The sequence below is a fragment of the Fistularia commersonii genome, chromosome 3, assembly GCF_037954325.1.
Source record: "Fistularia commersonii isolate RoL2024-O1a breed Wild chromosome 3, RoL_Fcom_v1.0, whole genome shotgun sequence".
Taxonomy (NCBI): domain Eukaryota; kingdom Metazoa; phylum Chordata; class Actinopteri; order Syngnathiformes; family Fistulariidae; genus Fistularia; species Fistularia commersonii.
Genome location: NC_141286.1, coordinates 18,279,054 through 18,297,413, shown reverse-complemented (window position 1 = coordinate 18,297,413; position 18,360 = coordinate 18,279,054). Strand labels below are relative to the sequence as shown.

At 39.7% G+C, this 18,360-nt stretch overlaps 1 protein-coding gene across 2 annotated transcripts; it reads left to right on the top strand.

The window, feature by feature from the left end:
- The first annotated feature begins 1,872 nt into the window (after positions 1-1,872).
- On the top strand, positions 1,873-17,813 carry LOC147235758 (sodium/potassium/calcium exchanger 1-like). Of its 2 annotated transcripts, XM_086143973.1 has the most exons (11): positions 1,873-2,002; positions 2,660-3,800; positions 8,171-8,353; positions 8,717-8,825; positions 11,329-11,382; positions 11,682-11,732; positions 14,688-14,821; positions 15,678-15,941; positions 16,252-16,341; positions 16,490-16,656; positions 17,108-17,813. In XM_086143973.1, the coding sequence occupies exons 2-11, from the start codon at positions 2,757-2,759 to the stop codon at positions 17,355-17,357; spliced, it is 2,346 nt and encodes a 781-aa protein (XP_086000099.1). In that variant the 5' UTR covers positions 1,873-2,002; positions 2,660-2,756; the 3' UTR covers positions 17,358-17,813. The 2 variants fall into 2 exon arrangements, with proteins under 2 accessions (XP_086000099.1, XP_086000100.1); XM_086143974.1 differs by lacking the exons at positions 11,329-11,382; positions 11,682-11,732.
- Positions 17,814-18,360: the final 547 nt, after the last annotated feature.

The following is an 18,360-nucleotide window of genomic DNA, read 5'->3' as shown; positions in this document are numbered from 1 at the left end:
TTTCACATATTTGTTTTGGATGTGGGTTTTTCTCTGATTCTTTCATTTGTCATCAGTTTTTAAAATCTGTCATTTCATTTTTGCTTATATTTGTTGCAGCCAAACTTGTCTGATGGAGAGAGAGCCTGATGCCGGACTTCATAGCCACTGATATTTGGAAGTTTTAAATAACTTATAAATTGGCTGATCTATCAAGTACATAATTACTCTCAGTTGGATTTATTTCAACTGTGAAAACATTAACCACTCATTAACTACAAATAGACCATTCTCTCTTATAGATCAACTATCGACTTAACATCATTGATATTTAATCAGCATTTGAACGTTACTAGTCTTCAACTAATATGAAGGATATGATTCTGTTAAGCACTTACGTCTGTCAACCATCAGTATTGGATGTTATAAAAATGACTAGTTAAAAACACAGTCACAATGACATTGAGAAAGAGAAAATAGACCAAAGTGACTTTTTCCTTATCACACAAAGTTACGATAATTATCCTTGCCAAAGGTGGCCTTTTGTCCTTTCTTTCTTTCCAGCATTAGACCAGACCTGTTTATTGGCTGCCCCAGGACTTCTCTAGGCTGTCTTAGGTACTTTTAATCAACCTAATTTTTGTATTCATGTTTACAACAACTTTTTGAATTGAACTGCATGTTGTTCAGACAATTAACTTACAGAAAAGACATTGACTTGTACTTAAAAAAACATTGAAAATTCAATTTCCCCCAAATCCACAAATTGAATATCTTGATGCATTGAAGAGACCCACCATGATGTAATAAAGAGAGAGATTATAGTACAGTACAGTGTAACTATAAAAGTGTTGAACTTTGGAACAGGTTTAAATGCAATATTTAAAATGAGGTGTTTAGGATGATGAAAAATACATATGTTTTTTTTTGGTTTTATGGTTAAAATTTGGAGCATGTAATAAAGAGAGAGATTTTAGTACAGTACAGAGTAACTATAAAAGTGTTGAACTTTGGAAAAGGTTTAAATGCAGTACTTAGAATGAAAAGAATATTAAAAAAACATTCAAAATCGTGGTTAAAATTTGGAGCATGTCATAAAGAGAGAGATTATAGTGCAGTACAGTGTAACCAAGAGTGTTGAACTTTGGAACAGGTTTAAATGCCATATTTAGAATGAAAAAACTATATAAAAAAATTCAGAATCATGGTTAAAACGTGGAGCATGTAATAAAGAGAGATTATAGTACAGTACAGTGTTGAACTTCGGAACAGGTTTAAATGCAATATTTAAAATGCAGTGTTTAAAATGCAGTGAATGACAAAAAAATATTTTTTTTTTCAGAATCATGGTTAAAATTTGAAGCAATAATAATAATAAAAAGAATAATAATAGTAATAAAAAGAGAGATTATCGTACAGTAGTGTAACTATAAAAGTGTTGAACTTCGGAACAGGTTTAAATGCAATATTTAAAATGCAGTGAATGAAAAATATACCTTTTTTTTCAGAATCATGGTTAAAATTTGGAGAACGTAATAACAAGAGAGATTATAGAACAGTACAGTGTAACTATAACAGTGTTGAACTTTGGAAAAGGGTTTAAATGCATTATTTAGAATGAAAAAATATGCTTTTTTTTTCAGAATCATGGTTCAAATTTGGAGCGGAAAACGGAGAGGCCACACCCTGCCACACCCCCCAAAAAAAACGAGCCACCTCCAGACCTCGTCCGCGTCCCCCGGAGGGTCCCGACCCAGGACGCCCTCCTCCCCTCCCGGCCCTCTGAACGTTGCTGTATTGATACAGCGGTATGTCTGGAGGGGAAGGTGAGAGGTGTTCGGCTTGCAATCCTCTTAGCAGCATTATGCTGAGCCTCGGCCAAGCCCTGACATGCGGCGCGCCCTTGTAGCTCCCTCCACCCTACCCCACCCAAAAAAACCGGAGTCAGCATCTCGGCGTCCGTTACGCACAGCTGGAGGGGAAGATCCGCGGAGGCGAGGAGCCGAGCAGCCGGCGGTTACAGGTAGGAGCTCTGCGCAACGCCGCACTCTTCCTCTGAAAACTGCTTCTTCATCCATTTCGGTTAGGACAAGGGGGGGGGGGTAACCCGCGCTGTTCTTAATTAGACCTCAATTAAACCGCCCCCCCCCCCCATCCACCCTCCCCCACCTTTCTCCAAAAGACTTACTCTTTATTTCCATGGAAACCCCATCACTGCGGACTGACTTCATCGCAGTTGCGTAAACGCGCGTTTTTGCGAGCAGCGCGCATTTCATCACGCTCTCTCCGTGCGCGCCTTCGCTCTCGACCGACAGCGTGAATGTAATCATAGAAAAAAAAAAAAAAATCAGATTCGGATTTTTTTTTTTTTTGTTATTGGGATATCGGGTTGGGTTATTCGAACATTTTAACGCGTCTTAAATGGACTCCTGTGTTATAAGAAAACAAAGCCAGTGTGATTATGTAGCCATAGTAACAGGTGGCTGTCTGCATCCCCATCACACGCTCGCCTGCACACACACACACACACACACACACACACACACACACACACACACAAACATAAATGCAGTTCATCTCTGAAAATTTAAACTATGCAAAGCAAACTGATGATGATGATGTGATCTCCTCTCCTCTCCTCTCCCCTCATTTCCTCTCCTCTCCTCTCCTCTCCTCTCAGCCCTGCCACAGGTTTAATCCACCAGCTGTGTGGAAGATGAACGGAGCTACGCGCGGACGCGTGTGTCTCCCTGCAAGCGGCATCGTCTCGCCACATAATGGTGCTGGAACTACCATGGAATAGCAATGTGTCTGCTGTAACTTCCCGCTCGGAGTCAATAACAACGAAGGCGATGAACGTGCACTCTCCTCCCAGGAGACTCCGGCGCGGTCGCGTCCTCTTTTTCATCTCAGGTGTGCTCCTGTGTTTCGTCTATACACTGACACTCAAGGCCCGACTGTCCGAGTTGCGAGCCTCCGCCCACAGGGATGACGCACTAGGAGGAGACGGGTCCGACGGCGACGTCTTGGAGGTGAAGGTGCGGGAGGTGGCGGCGTCGAACGAGACTCAGGAGGAGGTCATCTCACCTGAGACCACCAGATCTCATCTGGTGCTCATCGTCAACAGGACGGATCTGGAGCAGTGTATCTACGTGGATCCCAAACCTCCTCCGACTCAGTCCCCGCCATCCACCACTGCTGCGGTTCCCCCTCCTCCCCCCCAGTTGCCCCACAGAAAGAATGAGTACCCAGTGGACATCTTCTCGGTGGAGCAGCGGCGTCAAGGCTGGGTTATTCTGCACGTTATCGGAATGACCTACATGTTTGTAGCCCTGGCCATCGTCTGCGATGAGTTCTTCGTGCCGGCTCTGGAGGTCATCACCAACAAGCTAGAGATCTCTGACGATGTGGCCGGCGCCACCTTCATGGCCGCGGGCGGCTCAGCTCCGGAGCTCTTCACCTCCCTCATCGGCGTCTTCGTTTCTCACAGCAACGTGGGCATCGGCACCATCGTGGGTTCCGCCGTCTTCAACATCCTGTTCGTGATCGGCATGTGCGCCATCTTCTCGCGGGAGATGCTCCACCTGACCTGGTGGCCGCTTTTCCGCGACGTGACCTTCTACATCGTGGATCTCATCATGCTGATTGTCTTCTTCCTGGACAACACGATACTGTGGTGGGAGAGCATCATGCTGGTGCTGGGCTACATCAGCTACGTGACCTTCATGAAATTCAACTGCCAGATCGAGCACGCGGTCAAGATGCGGCTCAGCAAGCACGTCAGCATCGTCAAAGTGTGGACGGCGGAGGAGCAGGAGACGGTCAGTCCGAGCTCACGACCGAGTTGACACACGTCTCTGTTGCTGTGTTATTGTTTCATTTGGATGGAAACTCACTTTCACTTTATATTTATAACAAAATCCTAATGAACAGCCGTATTAATTTGTAGTGTTTGATCATTTCAGAGCAGGTAATTGCGCAGACCAACCGTTTGGGGTCATTTTGATATTTGTGATATTACTAATATTTTTTTAAATATTTTTAGAATATTTTTAAGATTTTTAAATATTACTTTCTGGTGTTCAAATGTTCACAAATAGAATCTAAAACTCCACCTTATTTTGATTTTAACGCTTAATGATTATCGAACAAGACAGTCATTTTTAAAAGTTGACATCACAATACTTTTCTTCAGTGTGAAACCAACAGGTTAATGATCCTAACCTAAATATTGGCCTTAGAAATATTTTTTTTAATTTCAAAATGTTTTCAAAATATTACATATTTCAATTATATATTGTATAGCTGTGTAAATGTGTTCTAAATTATAACTACAGGATTAATTGGAATACTTATTGTGCTGATATAATCACAGTAAGTGTAGTATTTTACAATCAAACAATAGTTAAAAATGATGGCCCAAGTCCCATTTGGAAACTGAAAATCTCTGATTTCATCATTTAAGAAAAAAAAAAACATTTAAAAATCAGATTTACTTCAAAGTCCGGCAACAACATTTGATTGACCATTATTGAGACCAAAAAGACAATTTTTAGATTGACCATGATTTTATTGTGAAAATGTTTAAAGTGCAGATAAAAGAGAGAGAGTAGCGTTCTTCTTCTTTTCCTTTCAGTTTTCCCTTCAGGGGTCGCAACAACAAATCAACCTTCTCCATCTAACCCTATTCTCTGCATCTTCCTCTCTCACACCAACTAACTTCATATCCTCTCTCCCTATGTCCATAAATCTTCTCTTTGGTCTTCCTCTAGACCTCCTGCCTGGCAGCTCCAATTCCAGCATACGTCTACCAATATATTCTCCATCCCTCCGAACCATCTCAGTCTGGCTTTTGTGACCTTCTTTCCAAAACATCTAAAATGTGCTGTCCCTCTGATGGACTCATTCCTGATCCTATCCATCCTCGTAGCTGACAAATCACTTATGTGCTCAAGTACATCTTCAAACAGAAAAGTGAAATTATATCGTTCTTGACACATTTTGTGCATCACTGATAACTTTTTTCATCTGGAATTATTTGTCGGGAAAAATTAAGAGGTTATTTTTCCCTATTAAGTGGAATACAACCCCCCCCCCCCCCATTTCTCTTTGACATGTCCCCAAGCAGTGGATTACCCAACATGTATACATGCGTAGAAATGCATCCCACCTGTACTTGGTGCTGCGGTGTTAATCAGACTGCCATCTCCTCCCAGACTTCTCTGTACTCTCTCCCCTTTCATGTGAGTGCGGTCGGGACCATCGCCGCTCAGACGCAGTGAATGAGGGACAGTTATTTGTGCGTCCGAGCGGGTGACGGTGTGTTTGTGTTAAACCCTTTGATGATGCTGAACAGAAAGGAGTCCAGGTGTCAGAGACTCTCAGACGGCGATGAGGTGACGGAAACATCACTCGGTTTGCCATATTCTTGAAAATGACGGTATTGGCATCGGCTTATTTGTATTGCGCCAACAGAAACAGCTGAAGACAGAAAGCAGTTCATTTCTAAGTCTGATTAACATGTAGAATTCTGTATTTCAGCCAACAGCGCCTGCAGCACATCTGCACCCATGTAATGATGCATGCTGCTGCTTCAGCAGTCGCATTTCTTCATATAGCTTTGATTATTCTCTCATATCATAATCCTCAAAAATGGCCAGGGAAGGCGGTCGGTTATTATTATTGTGACGCTTAGTTGCCATTCTCGTATGGGAAATATCATGACATCTATCCGGTCAGTTACACAACACAAATTAAGTGAATAAATGTATCCCCTGGCAGTTTCAGTTAAAGGTCTTGATAATTTTGTGCTTTTCCAGTTAACCCTCAGCATGTTTTTGGACAAAAATTGGAAAAATTGCCCAGATGTGCAGATGAGAGACTGAATGGTTTTCTGTCTGTTTATGTAGCCCTGCAATTGACTGGTGACCAGGTCAGGTTGTACCGCACCTCTCACCCGATGGCAACCTGGGTAGAATCCAGCATCCCCTGCGAACCTGTGTAGGATAAGCAGTAGAAAAATAAATGGTGGTATTTGGATTGTGAGAGGAAACTGGAGAACCCAGAGAAAACCAATGCAGACAAAGGGAGAACATGCAAACCTCACAAACAAAGGCTGTCTTGTTGGAAACAAACCAGGGTCCTTCGTGCAGTGAGGCCGAAGCGCTAACAACTGCACCACCCATACATATACTGTGTTCTCCTCATCTAAATTAATAATTTTCATTAAATTCATAAAACTAACTTTTGAATTCACCACAGTATCCCCCTCATGAAAGAAATATTAAAAATTACAAGATAATGATCAGTGAGGTAAAACCAGAAAAACTAAAAGTTTGATACTTGAAAAATATCGTACAATTTTCCGTAGATGAAATTCAAAGCTCAGTCAAATATCACTTATATGACAGGGTGACCGATCCACTTAAACATCTCATTTTCAGTGTACAGTGATGTATTTATACTACTGATCAGCTGAATATAGTTTTTTTTAATGGCAACCGTAAACATAACGTAAGCTGTTCAGTTCATACCGAGGCAACGAGTGACTGAATGAGAGTAAAATCTTCTTACAACCACGTCTGGATTAACCTGTGAGGGGTCCTTGCCACAAATTTGAGCCCTGATTAACCCCCTGTGCTGCCACCTCTCTGCAGAGAGGGACAACGGACTTATTGTGTTTTCATTTATTCAAACGCGTCTTAATTTAACAGCTTACTCCATGTAACTCGACATCACCTTCAACATCGAGCAGCAGAGAAGCGGATTTTGAAAGCGCTCCAGCGAGCTGACACTCATAAATTCATACCTGCTCCAGTGTTAACATGATTGGATTAGCCTAATACTATTTTACTCGGTGTATGAAAAAGCATTGATGCACATTCGTACGAAGGTGCTCGCGGTGTTGTATATCAATCCCAAAGCAGGAGAGGCAACAACAAGCTCCACTCTTATAAAGATCGAATTTTTATTTTGCATTTACAAATAAGTGGCCAAATCAAATGTTTTAGTGTTGTCTTCTAAATGCTCCCCCTGGTGATACCATTGTGTCAATGTATTGTGCTTTTGTGGGAGGACTTTGCCAAGATTTGCAGGTGTTCAGAAAACCCCTTCACAGCACTGGCTTTATACGACAACAGATATTGCTGTGATTTACATTCTAATTGATGTAGAAGAATTTCATAATGTAGTTCCTCTGATGGGATGAATTTTTTATTTGGAACAAGAACGTGTGCATGTCAAATGCATCCTTGACTTGTCTGAATGTGAGCAACACAGTTTCTTAAGTACCATTTGATTCTGGCTTCAATATCAGATATTCATTTGGGGCCATAATTTCTTAAATGATACATAATCAGATATAATTGGTGTTAAATGTTATGTTTTAAACGTACTCTGCACAGCTTTTTAAATGCATTTGGTTATTATGTCTGTATGTGCCAGCGTGTGGTGGTGGTGATAGTGGGAAATATTACGATAGTGTATCGTAATATTCTGCAGTGACGTGCGGTGCGGTACATGGCGGGTTAGGCACCGATGTTTACTGTTGCTACAAAATAATCACATTATTCTGTAGCCGAGTAGTAAGAAAGATCCCTGGGATCGCCAGTGCCCCCTACCATGAGGCACCGTTACTGCGTGCCTCACTTAATATCTCTTCGCAGTCGTTTTATGATCGCTCAGCACAAGAAACATATTACAGTTGTTGACGAAAACATTATACACATTAGCTGAACTATGGAAATTTAGTTTATATATTAAAAGTGTTTGAAAATTTTAATAGTGACATACACAGACAGCAATACGGTCTCAGTGCATAGCATGGCAGCGCAGTTAGCATAATCATTGCGCATAATCATGGGCTCAGCTGGTTGCTGTGTCACCGCAGGTCTCTTCTTCATATTTGAACGGTAAACGTAAAATTTTTTTTCAGCGATTTTGAAAAAAAAACCTAAAACTGCTGAAGTTAAGTGGAAAATAACTTTACAGTACAAATCACTGAATAAATATAACCATTTAATTTATTTTTACGTTTACATTACATGATACATGATATTGTGTTTATTGTAATATTACAAATATTACAATATGGCAAGTGACTTGCACTAAACCAGATAAGAGCAAAAACATCCATTACTGCACATCCATGTTTAAAATCAAATGTTCCAATAAAATTTTACTGACCAATCAGGAGAGCACCGCTGCACCTCCTCCTCCGCCACCTCGTCTTGCACCTCCTCTGCCTGCTCCTCTGGCTCCTGCTCCGTCTCCTGCACCAAACCTCGAAGAGAAGCCCAAACAAGAACCCGAGCCACTTCGGACTCCTCCTCAGCACAAGCCATCGGATCCCGCAGAGGACAAAACCAGACTCCGGGTAAAGAACATTTCCACACCCGCTGTTGGCTTCATGAGGAGAATACAAGGTGTTAGAGGTTCTTTGGTGACAGCTTTGGAAACCCATTTATAAATCCATCTATAAATCTGTACTGCTCACATAGGAATGCCAGTAATAACACTTTCTTTTCTCATTTCAGAAATCATGTCTCTTTGAAGTATCCAATGCCCTGGCACTAATCTTAATGTGTGTCTTACTGTGTAGGTTGTGTGGTTGCCAACCACAACTTAAATGTCAGCTTTTGATTATCACTGAAATAATGCCGCCAGTAGCAAATAACTAGTCCAACTCATCTTTAACCAAACTGCAGTTTTTAGTTGTTGACAACATGCGCTTCTGCAGGTCCGTCCTGTCCTGCAGCGTGGCGGCAGCACAGCTTCCCTCCACAACACCTCACTGAGGAGCACCATCTTCCAATTGATGATCCACACACTGGACCCGCTGGGTGAAGGTATCACCTTCCAGTCTGCATTCTCAGCATTTATAGATTTCAGGGAAAAATTAAAAACCTAAACTCTAAAGAAAAGACTAGATATAAAGTTAAATTGGCGTCTTTCTACTTAAAAATGGTGTATTTATGCTTTGGAAGTGATTGTAATCGCCTCCAATATTTCACTTCCCACCTTTCCTCGTAAAATTTTTTGGTTTGTGCTTTTATTGTATTTGATTTCATTTATTCAAAAGTGTATTTGGATTTAAGTGACTTGCCAAAGGTTTTTGTGGAAAATAAGTTAAAGGTCAATTTAGTTCTGTATGCAGCTTTACAAAAAAAAAAAATTACGTTAGGTTAAATTTCAAGATTTTTTGTGACAAGCTTCACTTTTAGCATCCATGTTTCCAGCTAAAATTCATAACTCCCCCTCACTTTCACACATACTCCCCTCCTCCTTTCTTGTAAGTCAGAATAACGTGTTGAACCGCAGCGACCTTCATCCCGTCCTCAGACACACCTGGCCTGGTTTCTCGCTCTCGCAGCACTTGACCACAACTGATCCTTAATCAGCTTTTCGATGCAGGCTTATAAAAGCTGGATAAGGGCCAGCATGGCAAGCACTCCAAGCTCTTTATCTCTGTATGGAAGTAGTGAAGCCATAGGTCCAACTCTGAGACTCACTCAGAGTACCTCGGCCATCGCCGGGGGCAACCTTTGTCTTTGTGAGACAACCTGAAGAACTCAAACATCCAGTTGTTTTGCAGCTGTAATCGCGGATGTGCGTGAAATTCAGTAGATAGCATAAATATCAAGATTAACTTTTTAATGTTAAAGTGTTGAGTTTTTTTTTAATCTCATGTATTATTATATTTGTCTGTTTTTTTAAGCATTTAAATGTTCAGTTCTAGAAAAAGATAAAATACGTATCTGTAGATTTCAGTATGTTTGTGTCTGACTTGATCCATCTGATCTGATTTTTTCTTTATTAGTTAAAGAAAGTGTTTTTATTTTTATCTCTGGCGAAATCTAAATGTACATACGATTGAATTTTTTAAAAAGTACAGTTCTACCCCACCTGAAATAGAACTGACTGTATGCATATACTGTACATTGTACAACATATATATACTAAATAAAACTAAATTGTACAAAGATAGCTAGTGAAAGATGAGGACCATTTCTCTAGAACACATAAAAACATAAAACTCTCAAACTATATTTCATTGTAATAATTGCAGTCTTTGTTATTGTTAACTTTAGAAAGTGTTTGTGTGTGACTGTTGACTAATTTTGTATGTTTGAAGCCTGTGTAACACAGCCGTTGCCCAGGGGCACAGGTTTAACATTTTCATAATATTCCCTGCCTGGAAAAGAGGATTGTGTGCACAGAATACTTTTTTATAACATCTGGGTTTTTATTGCTAAATTTTTGAGTGAAAGACACCGCAGTTTGGTGCAGAAATATTCTCTTTATCTTTGGTTCCATAGCCTCCTAATGATACAATCTCCCTGTGTCATTGGGAGGCTTTGCACAAATCAACTGGAGGTGTGTGCTATAGACTGATGTACATGATGAGAAATAATCCACAAAAAAATTACAGCCGTCAGTCAATGTCATATTGTGGACTCACAGAAATTTGCAATATATCATTGGCTCCAGACGATTTATTGATAAAGCTCTTGGATATTGTCTGTAACAGTTCTCTTTTGAATTAGTGACTCTTTCCAGTTTGTCAACACCCCATTTTTGTTTTCAAAATTGTGGGTTAATGCCGGTAGTTGTATTCACTTTTCAGAACTCAGCTTGAAATATCATAATTTAACAACTTAAGTTATAAAGCAGTGGTCCCCAAACTACGGTCTGGGGGCCGGATACGGCCCGCCTCCACATTTTGTCCGGCCCCTGAACAATACCAGAGATTAGTATGATTTTTGACTTGTACATGCATAGAACGTAACAGTCTATTCCAACCATACCGGTAGTGAAATGTGTTGTGTTTGTAGTTGTTGGTATCAGTTTGGTTTCATAGCCTGCTCGCTTTCTGGTTTTCACAGTGAATTTGATATGAGAGAGCTGCAAACAGTTGTGTCTACAAGAAAGTTAATGTTCCTTGGTCTTTTTTTCTGTGAAAAACTTCTGTGAAAAGGGTTATTTGGTTATTATTTAATTCATAAATAGTGTTATTTATTTCATTAATAATGTTATTATTTCTTTTCTGATTTTTTTTTTCCCGTCAATATCCCAGAAAGGGTTGATTTTTGGTTATGTGTGGCTTTCTGGAAAACATAAATGTTTACATTTAGACATCTTTGCGATCGTCACACTTTTTGTTACAAATTGGCCCGGCCCCCCGTCAGAGAAGGGTAAAGTTTTTTGGCCCTCGCAGGAAAAAGTTTGGGGACCCCTTTTATAAAGAAAATAGTCTTAAATTTAATTAGCCATACATTTAAAAGAAAAAGATAAATGATAAAACTGAAAAAGACCAGGAATGTGAGAAAGTGTGTGTGGTTTCCCTCTCAGACTCAACCTTGAGAGGCCCACTCCGAACCCCTGGCCCGAGGAAAGCCAGGAGAGGTAAGGGTGACATCACCTCACTGCTCTCCTGTCATGGTGTTTGGTGCTTCACGTGTTCATTCTTGCGCTGCTTTGACGCTAACCTGCACCGTGTTCATCTGTGGCACTGTGGGAGTGACTAAACCGTGACTGTGAAGAGTGAGAGAGTAAGAAAGAAGTTTGCATCCCTGCTCTCAGGATGTGAACAATTCTCACGCCGGTCATTTTCATTCCATATATGCATCTCTTGGCATGGAATGAGGACTCATGTGACGAGAGGGAACTGATCGTGTGTAAATTCTTCCGTGTATTTCTGTCAGAGACGTCCTTTAATGGGGATGTCAGAGGGGAGAAGTCTGTGCAAAGGAAAGGTAAGACGTGTTTGTGTCCCGTTGTGCTCGATGTTTCTCTGAAATATTTCAGGGACGGCTTTGGAAATAAGTGTGTCATCGAAGGTCTGTGTTGTTTAATTGCATTTTTGCGTGGTTGCATGCAGTGTCTGCCTCTGGTTTGTGCATGTGCTTCTCTGACCCCAAAATCCTGGCTGCTTGGAAAAGTATATTATAATCATTATTTTAACTTGTTCATTTTGTCGATATCTTTGCGTTTTTATTTGATTCTGATTTTTTTTTTTTGCTCAGTCGTTTATTGTTTGCTGAATTTACACAACTGTTTTGCAGATTGTCGGTAACTACCCTGAATAATTTAGTCATCTAACGCCTCAAATAGTCGTAAGAAATTCTCCCTGGAAAATAGCAAAAAAGCAATTTGTACAATCTTAGACATAAGATTTTAATCTTATATTTGTTATCTATACAGTATATAGCATACATTGCACATTTTGCACATGTTTAACAATACATTTTTCACTGTTTGTTTTTTTTACATCCAAACTATCAATGACTTGGAAATGTAAAATAGGAGTAAAAAGTTTGAAAATCTTGTGTGAGGAGTTCAATCTACCAAAAATATTTTTTTCTTTTGTTGTATTTTATACATACTACAACACTTTTAGTATTTCAATAATTCCAGGGGTCAAACATGAGGATTCTTAGGGTTTGCACAAAAACTGACCTTTGTAAAGACTCAAAAACGTGAAATAATTATAGGAACGAAAAGAATAGAATATCAGAAAGTACGTAGGTTAGCTGAACTCAAATCGAGCCCTCATTTTGGTGATTTGCATTAATGAGGAAATGTTTTGTAAAACACATGATCTCAAATGTCCTTAAAGTGGCTGATAAAAATATACTCTCAAGCATGGTGACATGGATGCTCCTTAGAGCAGGGGTGTCAAACTCAAATGCACTGTGGGCCAAAATTCAAAACTCGGACAAAGTCGCGGGCCAACATTGATATTTATTTAAAAAAATCTTCCTCCAGATATAACAATGAACAATGAACAAGTTTTGCTTAAAAACTAAATGTGGAACAATCATCGCTTCATACTCTACAATATACAACTTAATATTGCACAGATGCAAAATCCTGTTTTCTGCCTAAGTAGCGGGCTGCCTGTATTAGCATAAGGTTACTATGACTACTGCCAACAGAGGAGAGGGCGTTTATGGGGCCTGTTGTGATTTTTGTGCCAAAACACCAGCAGAAAAATCTGGGATTTGTAGAATTAGTGGTACATGCACTGTAGACTATACCGACAGGCCAGCTCTCATTTGGTATGGCTTTGCGGGCCAAATATAATTACAGGGCGGGCCAAATTTGGCCCACGGGCCAGAGTTTGGCACCTGTATCCTAGAGCATATCTCCATGACGTGCTAGCAAACTTTCTGAATTACAGCAAAGAACAAATTAAAGCCAATGATGTTACTGATCACAGAAAAACTACATCATCGCTGCATGGAAGGTGATTCTTCCAGCCATATTAAAGCAGCATGATTTTTTTTTTTACTCCGTGTGTATCATATGTTTGGCTTTACTGCTAATGTTACACCATTATTACAGGATGTGCAAGTAAACAAAGGTTTGCTGACAAGATAAATGTTACCTATTTCCCAATTAGACAACAGCTAGATACAAAAGATGCAAACCTAAAGCCTTCACGTTGGCTATCAGGAGGCAACACGGCTGGTTGCATGCAGAAGTCTGATTGCTCCTATTTAGAAGCAAGGAAATTTCACGTAATATTACAGATTGCAGAAGGAAGGATTTTTACCTCATTTGCTTAGTAAACATGTGTTAATTGTTCCTTTTCCGAAAAATTAGGTCCCCAAAGCAGTATAAAGTTCAGCCAGGAAGTCACAGGCCCAATATATGGTAATCGATCATAGAGCAGGTTGGGTTTTTTCTTTTACGTTTTTTTTTTCTGGAGGCCGAACATGTTTGGTCATTTATTAATAGTCAGAAATGGTTCAGGGTTGAAGGAGGTTGTTCTCTACAATCAGCAGAGCCTCTGTGTTTGAGCATCACCCCGTGGTGTAATGAGGTGCTCGACAGTCTGAGATTCGGAGCAAAAGAGGGGCTGCGGGAAAGCTGGAGAGGCTTCGATGGGCCCCAATCAATCAGCCGGAGGATTAAAATGCAGATGGGCTCCTCTGTGTGTGCGTGCGTGCGTACGTGCACGTGTACACGCGTGCATTTGTGTGTGTCCATTTATTTGTTTATCATCAAACATCACAATCAGTCCCTGTGGCTTTTAGATGATTTCCACCCCTAAGTATGAAATAAGAGTTTGTTTTTTCAGAGGAGTTCAGACCCAGGCTCCTTTTTGAATTTTGTTGTTTGTACCTAGATATTAAAATAGAATAGTCTGATATTAATAAAATGGCTCTTACACCATGTTGGTGGTGTTATTATCTTAGGGTCTATTTCTGCACATAATACTGTTGTACAGCTGGCACAATATGTTGCAATCAATGTCAGTTTAATGTCTGAATGTGATGTTTTGAATTTTGAATTTTGAATTTGTTGTTTGCACCTATATATTAAAATAGAATAGTCTGATATTGGTAAAATGGCTCTCTCAGAATGTTGGTGTGTTATTATCTTAGGGTCTATTTCTGTACGTAATGCTGTTCTACAGCCGGCACAATATGTTGCAATTGATGTCAGTTTAATGTCTAAATGTGAGGTTTTAGCTGGAAATGATAAATCAGCTGAACTTTATCCCTCTAGCCATTAATGTAGAAATCAATCGCAGCAAATCATACTTCTCTCGGTCAGGGTTGGACGTAAAGTCAAGGTGAGCGTTTTGACATGAAAAAGAAGATAAAAAGTATGTTTTAGTTGGCGATCCAAAAATAAAATTAAACAGTGTGTGTCTTTTGTTTCTGAGTTATGGTGAACTGTATCTGTCGCTATGTGTTTAGAAGAGGATCAAAAGCCCAAGTCTGATGTGTCTGCTGCTGGCGCACCAGGAGGCGCCGCAGTCGAGCCGTCCACCTCACAGCCTCACAAAAACGGGGAGACGAGTGAGAAGACTGCCGACCAGCAGGGGTCAAAGGTAATTGTTTACACTTCCTCTGCAGTCTTTAAATTCAATATAAATGCAGCTGTGAAGTTAGGGTTCAGGGTTGTTAAATTAACCACATAACAAAAGATTTGATTCTGAGTGGAGTTTGACTGAGGATCTGTCAAAAAAATGTCTGTATACAATAACAATATTATCAAAAGTGTTGGTAAGAAAAGAGAAAATTCAGTTGCACTACAGAAACAATGATGAGCTGTTTTAGTGACCGGTAGACTCACCGAGAAATATCTGAATAATGCAAACTGAGGTAACAGCCACTGACTTCATGCTTTTGCATGAGTCACCACGGTGACGTAAACCCGACTTCTGATTTTTGTCCTTGAGCCAAATCAAACAAAAGCCACCTGCCTGTCCAACCCTCTCATTTGGCAATTGAGACGTTCAACTTAGAGTTATTAAACAGAGGGGCACTTTACAGATCACATGTGTGTTCCATGATCTTCAAAGTTTGACATGGAGCCTTCTTGTTAATTTGCAATAGCAGATAATATGGAATTACCTTCTTATTATGTTAGTTTCTATTGATTTAGGATCAAATGCATGGATAGGTAATAATTATAACTGTAATAAATGAGCAATGATTGTGTATGTGTGTAATAACTGTTTTATGCTTATAGACTGTTTGATAAACATTTTGAATTTCTCAATTCAACCCAAGTATTTTAACCTGTAAATACAGCTGCATCGACAGCTGAGCATAGTTTAAGTTGGAATAATTTACTATAAAAAAAAAGATGACGTCAACGATTCACCCTGCAGATGCATTCACATCACACTTCATGTTAGCATATTCAGACGATGAGAGCAATGCATTTGCACCTTTTGGCAGGTCGAAGCCTCAGCAGCGGGAGATTCAGAGAGCACTGATGATGATAGTGGCGATGAAGAAAGCAGTGACTCCGAAAAGAGTGAAGACGATGATGATGATGACCATGATGATGGAAATAAAGAGGAAGAGGAAAAGGAGGATGAGGAAGAGAACGAGCCATTATCTCTGCAGTGGCCGGAAACCAGACGCAAACAGGCCACTTACATCTTCCTGCTGCCCATCGTGTTCCCTTTGTGGCTCACGTTGCCCGACGTCCGCAACCTGGTGCGAACAGTTGCCTAGTGCAGACTAGGCTAGACTTTGGCTAGATATTTTGAATCAATAAATTCAATTATAGTATGCACAATTCAGTATTTGATCACATCAAAATCAAGCTGGAGGTAATTTTGAATATGTCATTTTAATTTATTCATAGACTGAGTGTTCATTGGCCTTGTTAAAAGGCATTCTTTTCAAGTGTTTATCAAATGAAAATATATACAGGAGAGCTATTTAATGGGATTATTATCTGTGCAGATTGATGTCACAAAACACTTGTGGCCTTTGGCTTAAATGTTTTTTTGTTTTTTTTTAGGCGTCCAGGAGATACTTTGTTGTCACATTTATTGGGTCCATCTTGTGGATTGGAGTTTTCTCCTACTTGATGGTGTGGTGGGCTCATCAGGTAAACTGACTTCACAATTCCTATATATTTCGATACCTCAATAATGTAAAGAATAATCATATCGTGAAACAATATGATTGAAAGAAGTTCAGTGTCTTTGAGTGCTAACACTATTATCATCATTATTAACACCTTTGTTTTCATCCAGGTGGGTGAGACGATTGGTATCTCGGAGGAAATCATGGGGCTGACAATCTTGGCGGCCGGAACTTCCATCCCAGACCTCATCACGAGCGTGATTGTAGCCCGTAAAGGTCTTGGGGACATGGCCGTGTCCAGCTCTGTAGGCAGTAATATCTTTGACATCACTATAGGGTGAGTGATGATACCAACTCAACTCATGATCTCTGAAAACAGTAAGGTTGGAGCTCCAATAAACTTCTAAATTGTGAATGTCACATTATGGCATGTCATGATATGTTATGATATGTATATGATATATCCCCCATGGGTCATGGGTTAAGTCTGTGGCCCAGAAAAGAACCCATTTATTATGGGATTTGCAAATTAAGATGTAAATCTACTAAAAATGAATGAAGTCAAGTGGAAAATCAAGATATATGTTCATGCTTTAAACCATATGCTTTTGCATCACATGAAACACATTCATAGTTTGGTTTTCCCAAATATTCGATATAAACGGTTTGGAAAATCAATCAATACATTTCTTTGCACTATTAATTCCAACTACGGATTATCCTTGTGCAGCATGATAACATACACATCACTATGACAGAAACATTACTTGTGGATTTTCTTTTTTCAGTCTGCCTGTCCCATGGCTCATATATACTCTCTTACATAATGGCAAGCCAGTGACGGTCAGCTCCAACGGTCTATTCTGCGCCATTGTGCTGCTCTTCCTCATGCTCCTCTTTGTGATCATTTCCATTGCTGCCTGCCGCTGGAAGATGAGCCGAATGCTGGGCCTCACCATGTTCGTACTGTACTTCGTGTTCCTTGTCCTTAGCGTTCTGCTTGAGGATCGAGTCCTAACCTGCCCCGTCTCCATCTGAGCCAATGGCACAAATAACTACATCCAGACAGTGTTAGTAACACAATGTCTTAGATAGTGAAACCCACTTAATTTTGAAAATTTGATACTGGTAAGAAACAGTATACTAATTTTGATACCAATACTTTTTGAATACAAATTTTACAAATCCCAGCTAAATAAACTCATTGCTATTTTTGGGCTATAAATTGCTATTTGTATCTATAATTTGCATTGGTTGATTTTTCTTAGGGACATTGCAGCCTTCTGTTCAAACAAAATGTAAAGATATAGCAAGAATTATGTGTAAAGATGAGTAAGAAATTACCGCTTTACTGAATCAAAGGCAGTGGAAGTCAACTCAGTTGTTATTCCATGATACTGTTAGTTAAACCAGTCAATATACATGTAGCGGTTATTTGGAAACACTCGATATGTCTCGTGAAGCTGATCGGGAAATGCTGTAAAGGAGAAAAAAGTAGTGAAAAAATCATCACATTGCATTTGCCCTGTTAAGCTGTCTTTTTGTGGCATTACAAAAGAAACACATGAAGGAAAGAACAATATTATGTTCACATAAAAAAATTGAAAATCAAAATGTGGCTGATAAATTGGATTTGTTGTAGTCGGCCTGAAATTCATGTGTATGCATTGTCATTGAATGTAAAGGCATATAAACTACTATATGCATACTGCATATAAACTAGAAAATAAATAAGGATTAAAAATGTACTGTCAGAAATGACAAAAATAATTAAAAGCATGTCATGGACACAGCATGTAAAAGATAATCCCACAGGCTTATTGTGGGATGAACCTGTTTAAAAAAACAATGTGTTGTTTGAAAAAAAAAAAGATAAAATACAGCCTCAGTGTAGCTTCTTAATTTAAATATTTCCAAACACCTGCTTGGTGACAATTGCACAGGATTTCGAGTGTTATAACTTTACTATAATTTATTTCTGATTCAAAACCCCAAGGAAATGAAGACCATGCTCCTGTATTTTAGAAAACGCACATAAAAC

What these genes read in the sequence shown, in the direction of transcription:
- LOC147235758 (XM_086143973.1), top strand. Translation starts at nt 2,757, where the DNA reads ATGGTGCTGGAACTACCATGGAATAGCAATGTGTCTGCTGTAACTTCC. An exon ending in CGGCGGAGGAGCAGGAGACG is followed by an intron (nt 3,801 to 8,170) that starts GTCAGTCCGAGC and finishes CTGACCAATCAG; the next exon opens with GAGAGCACCGCTGCACCTCC. An exon ending in TGCCCGACGTCCGCAACCTG is followed by an intron (nt 15,942 to 16,251) that starts GTGCGAACAGTT and finishes GTTTTTTTTTAG; the next exon opens with GCGTCCAGGAGATACTTTGT.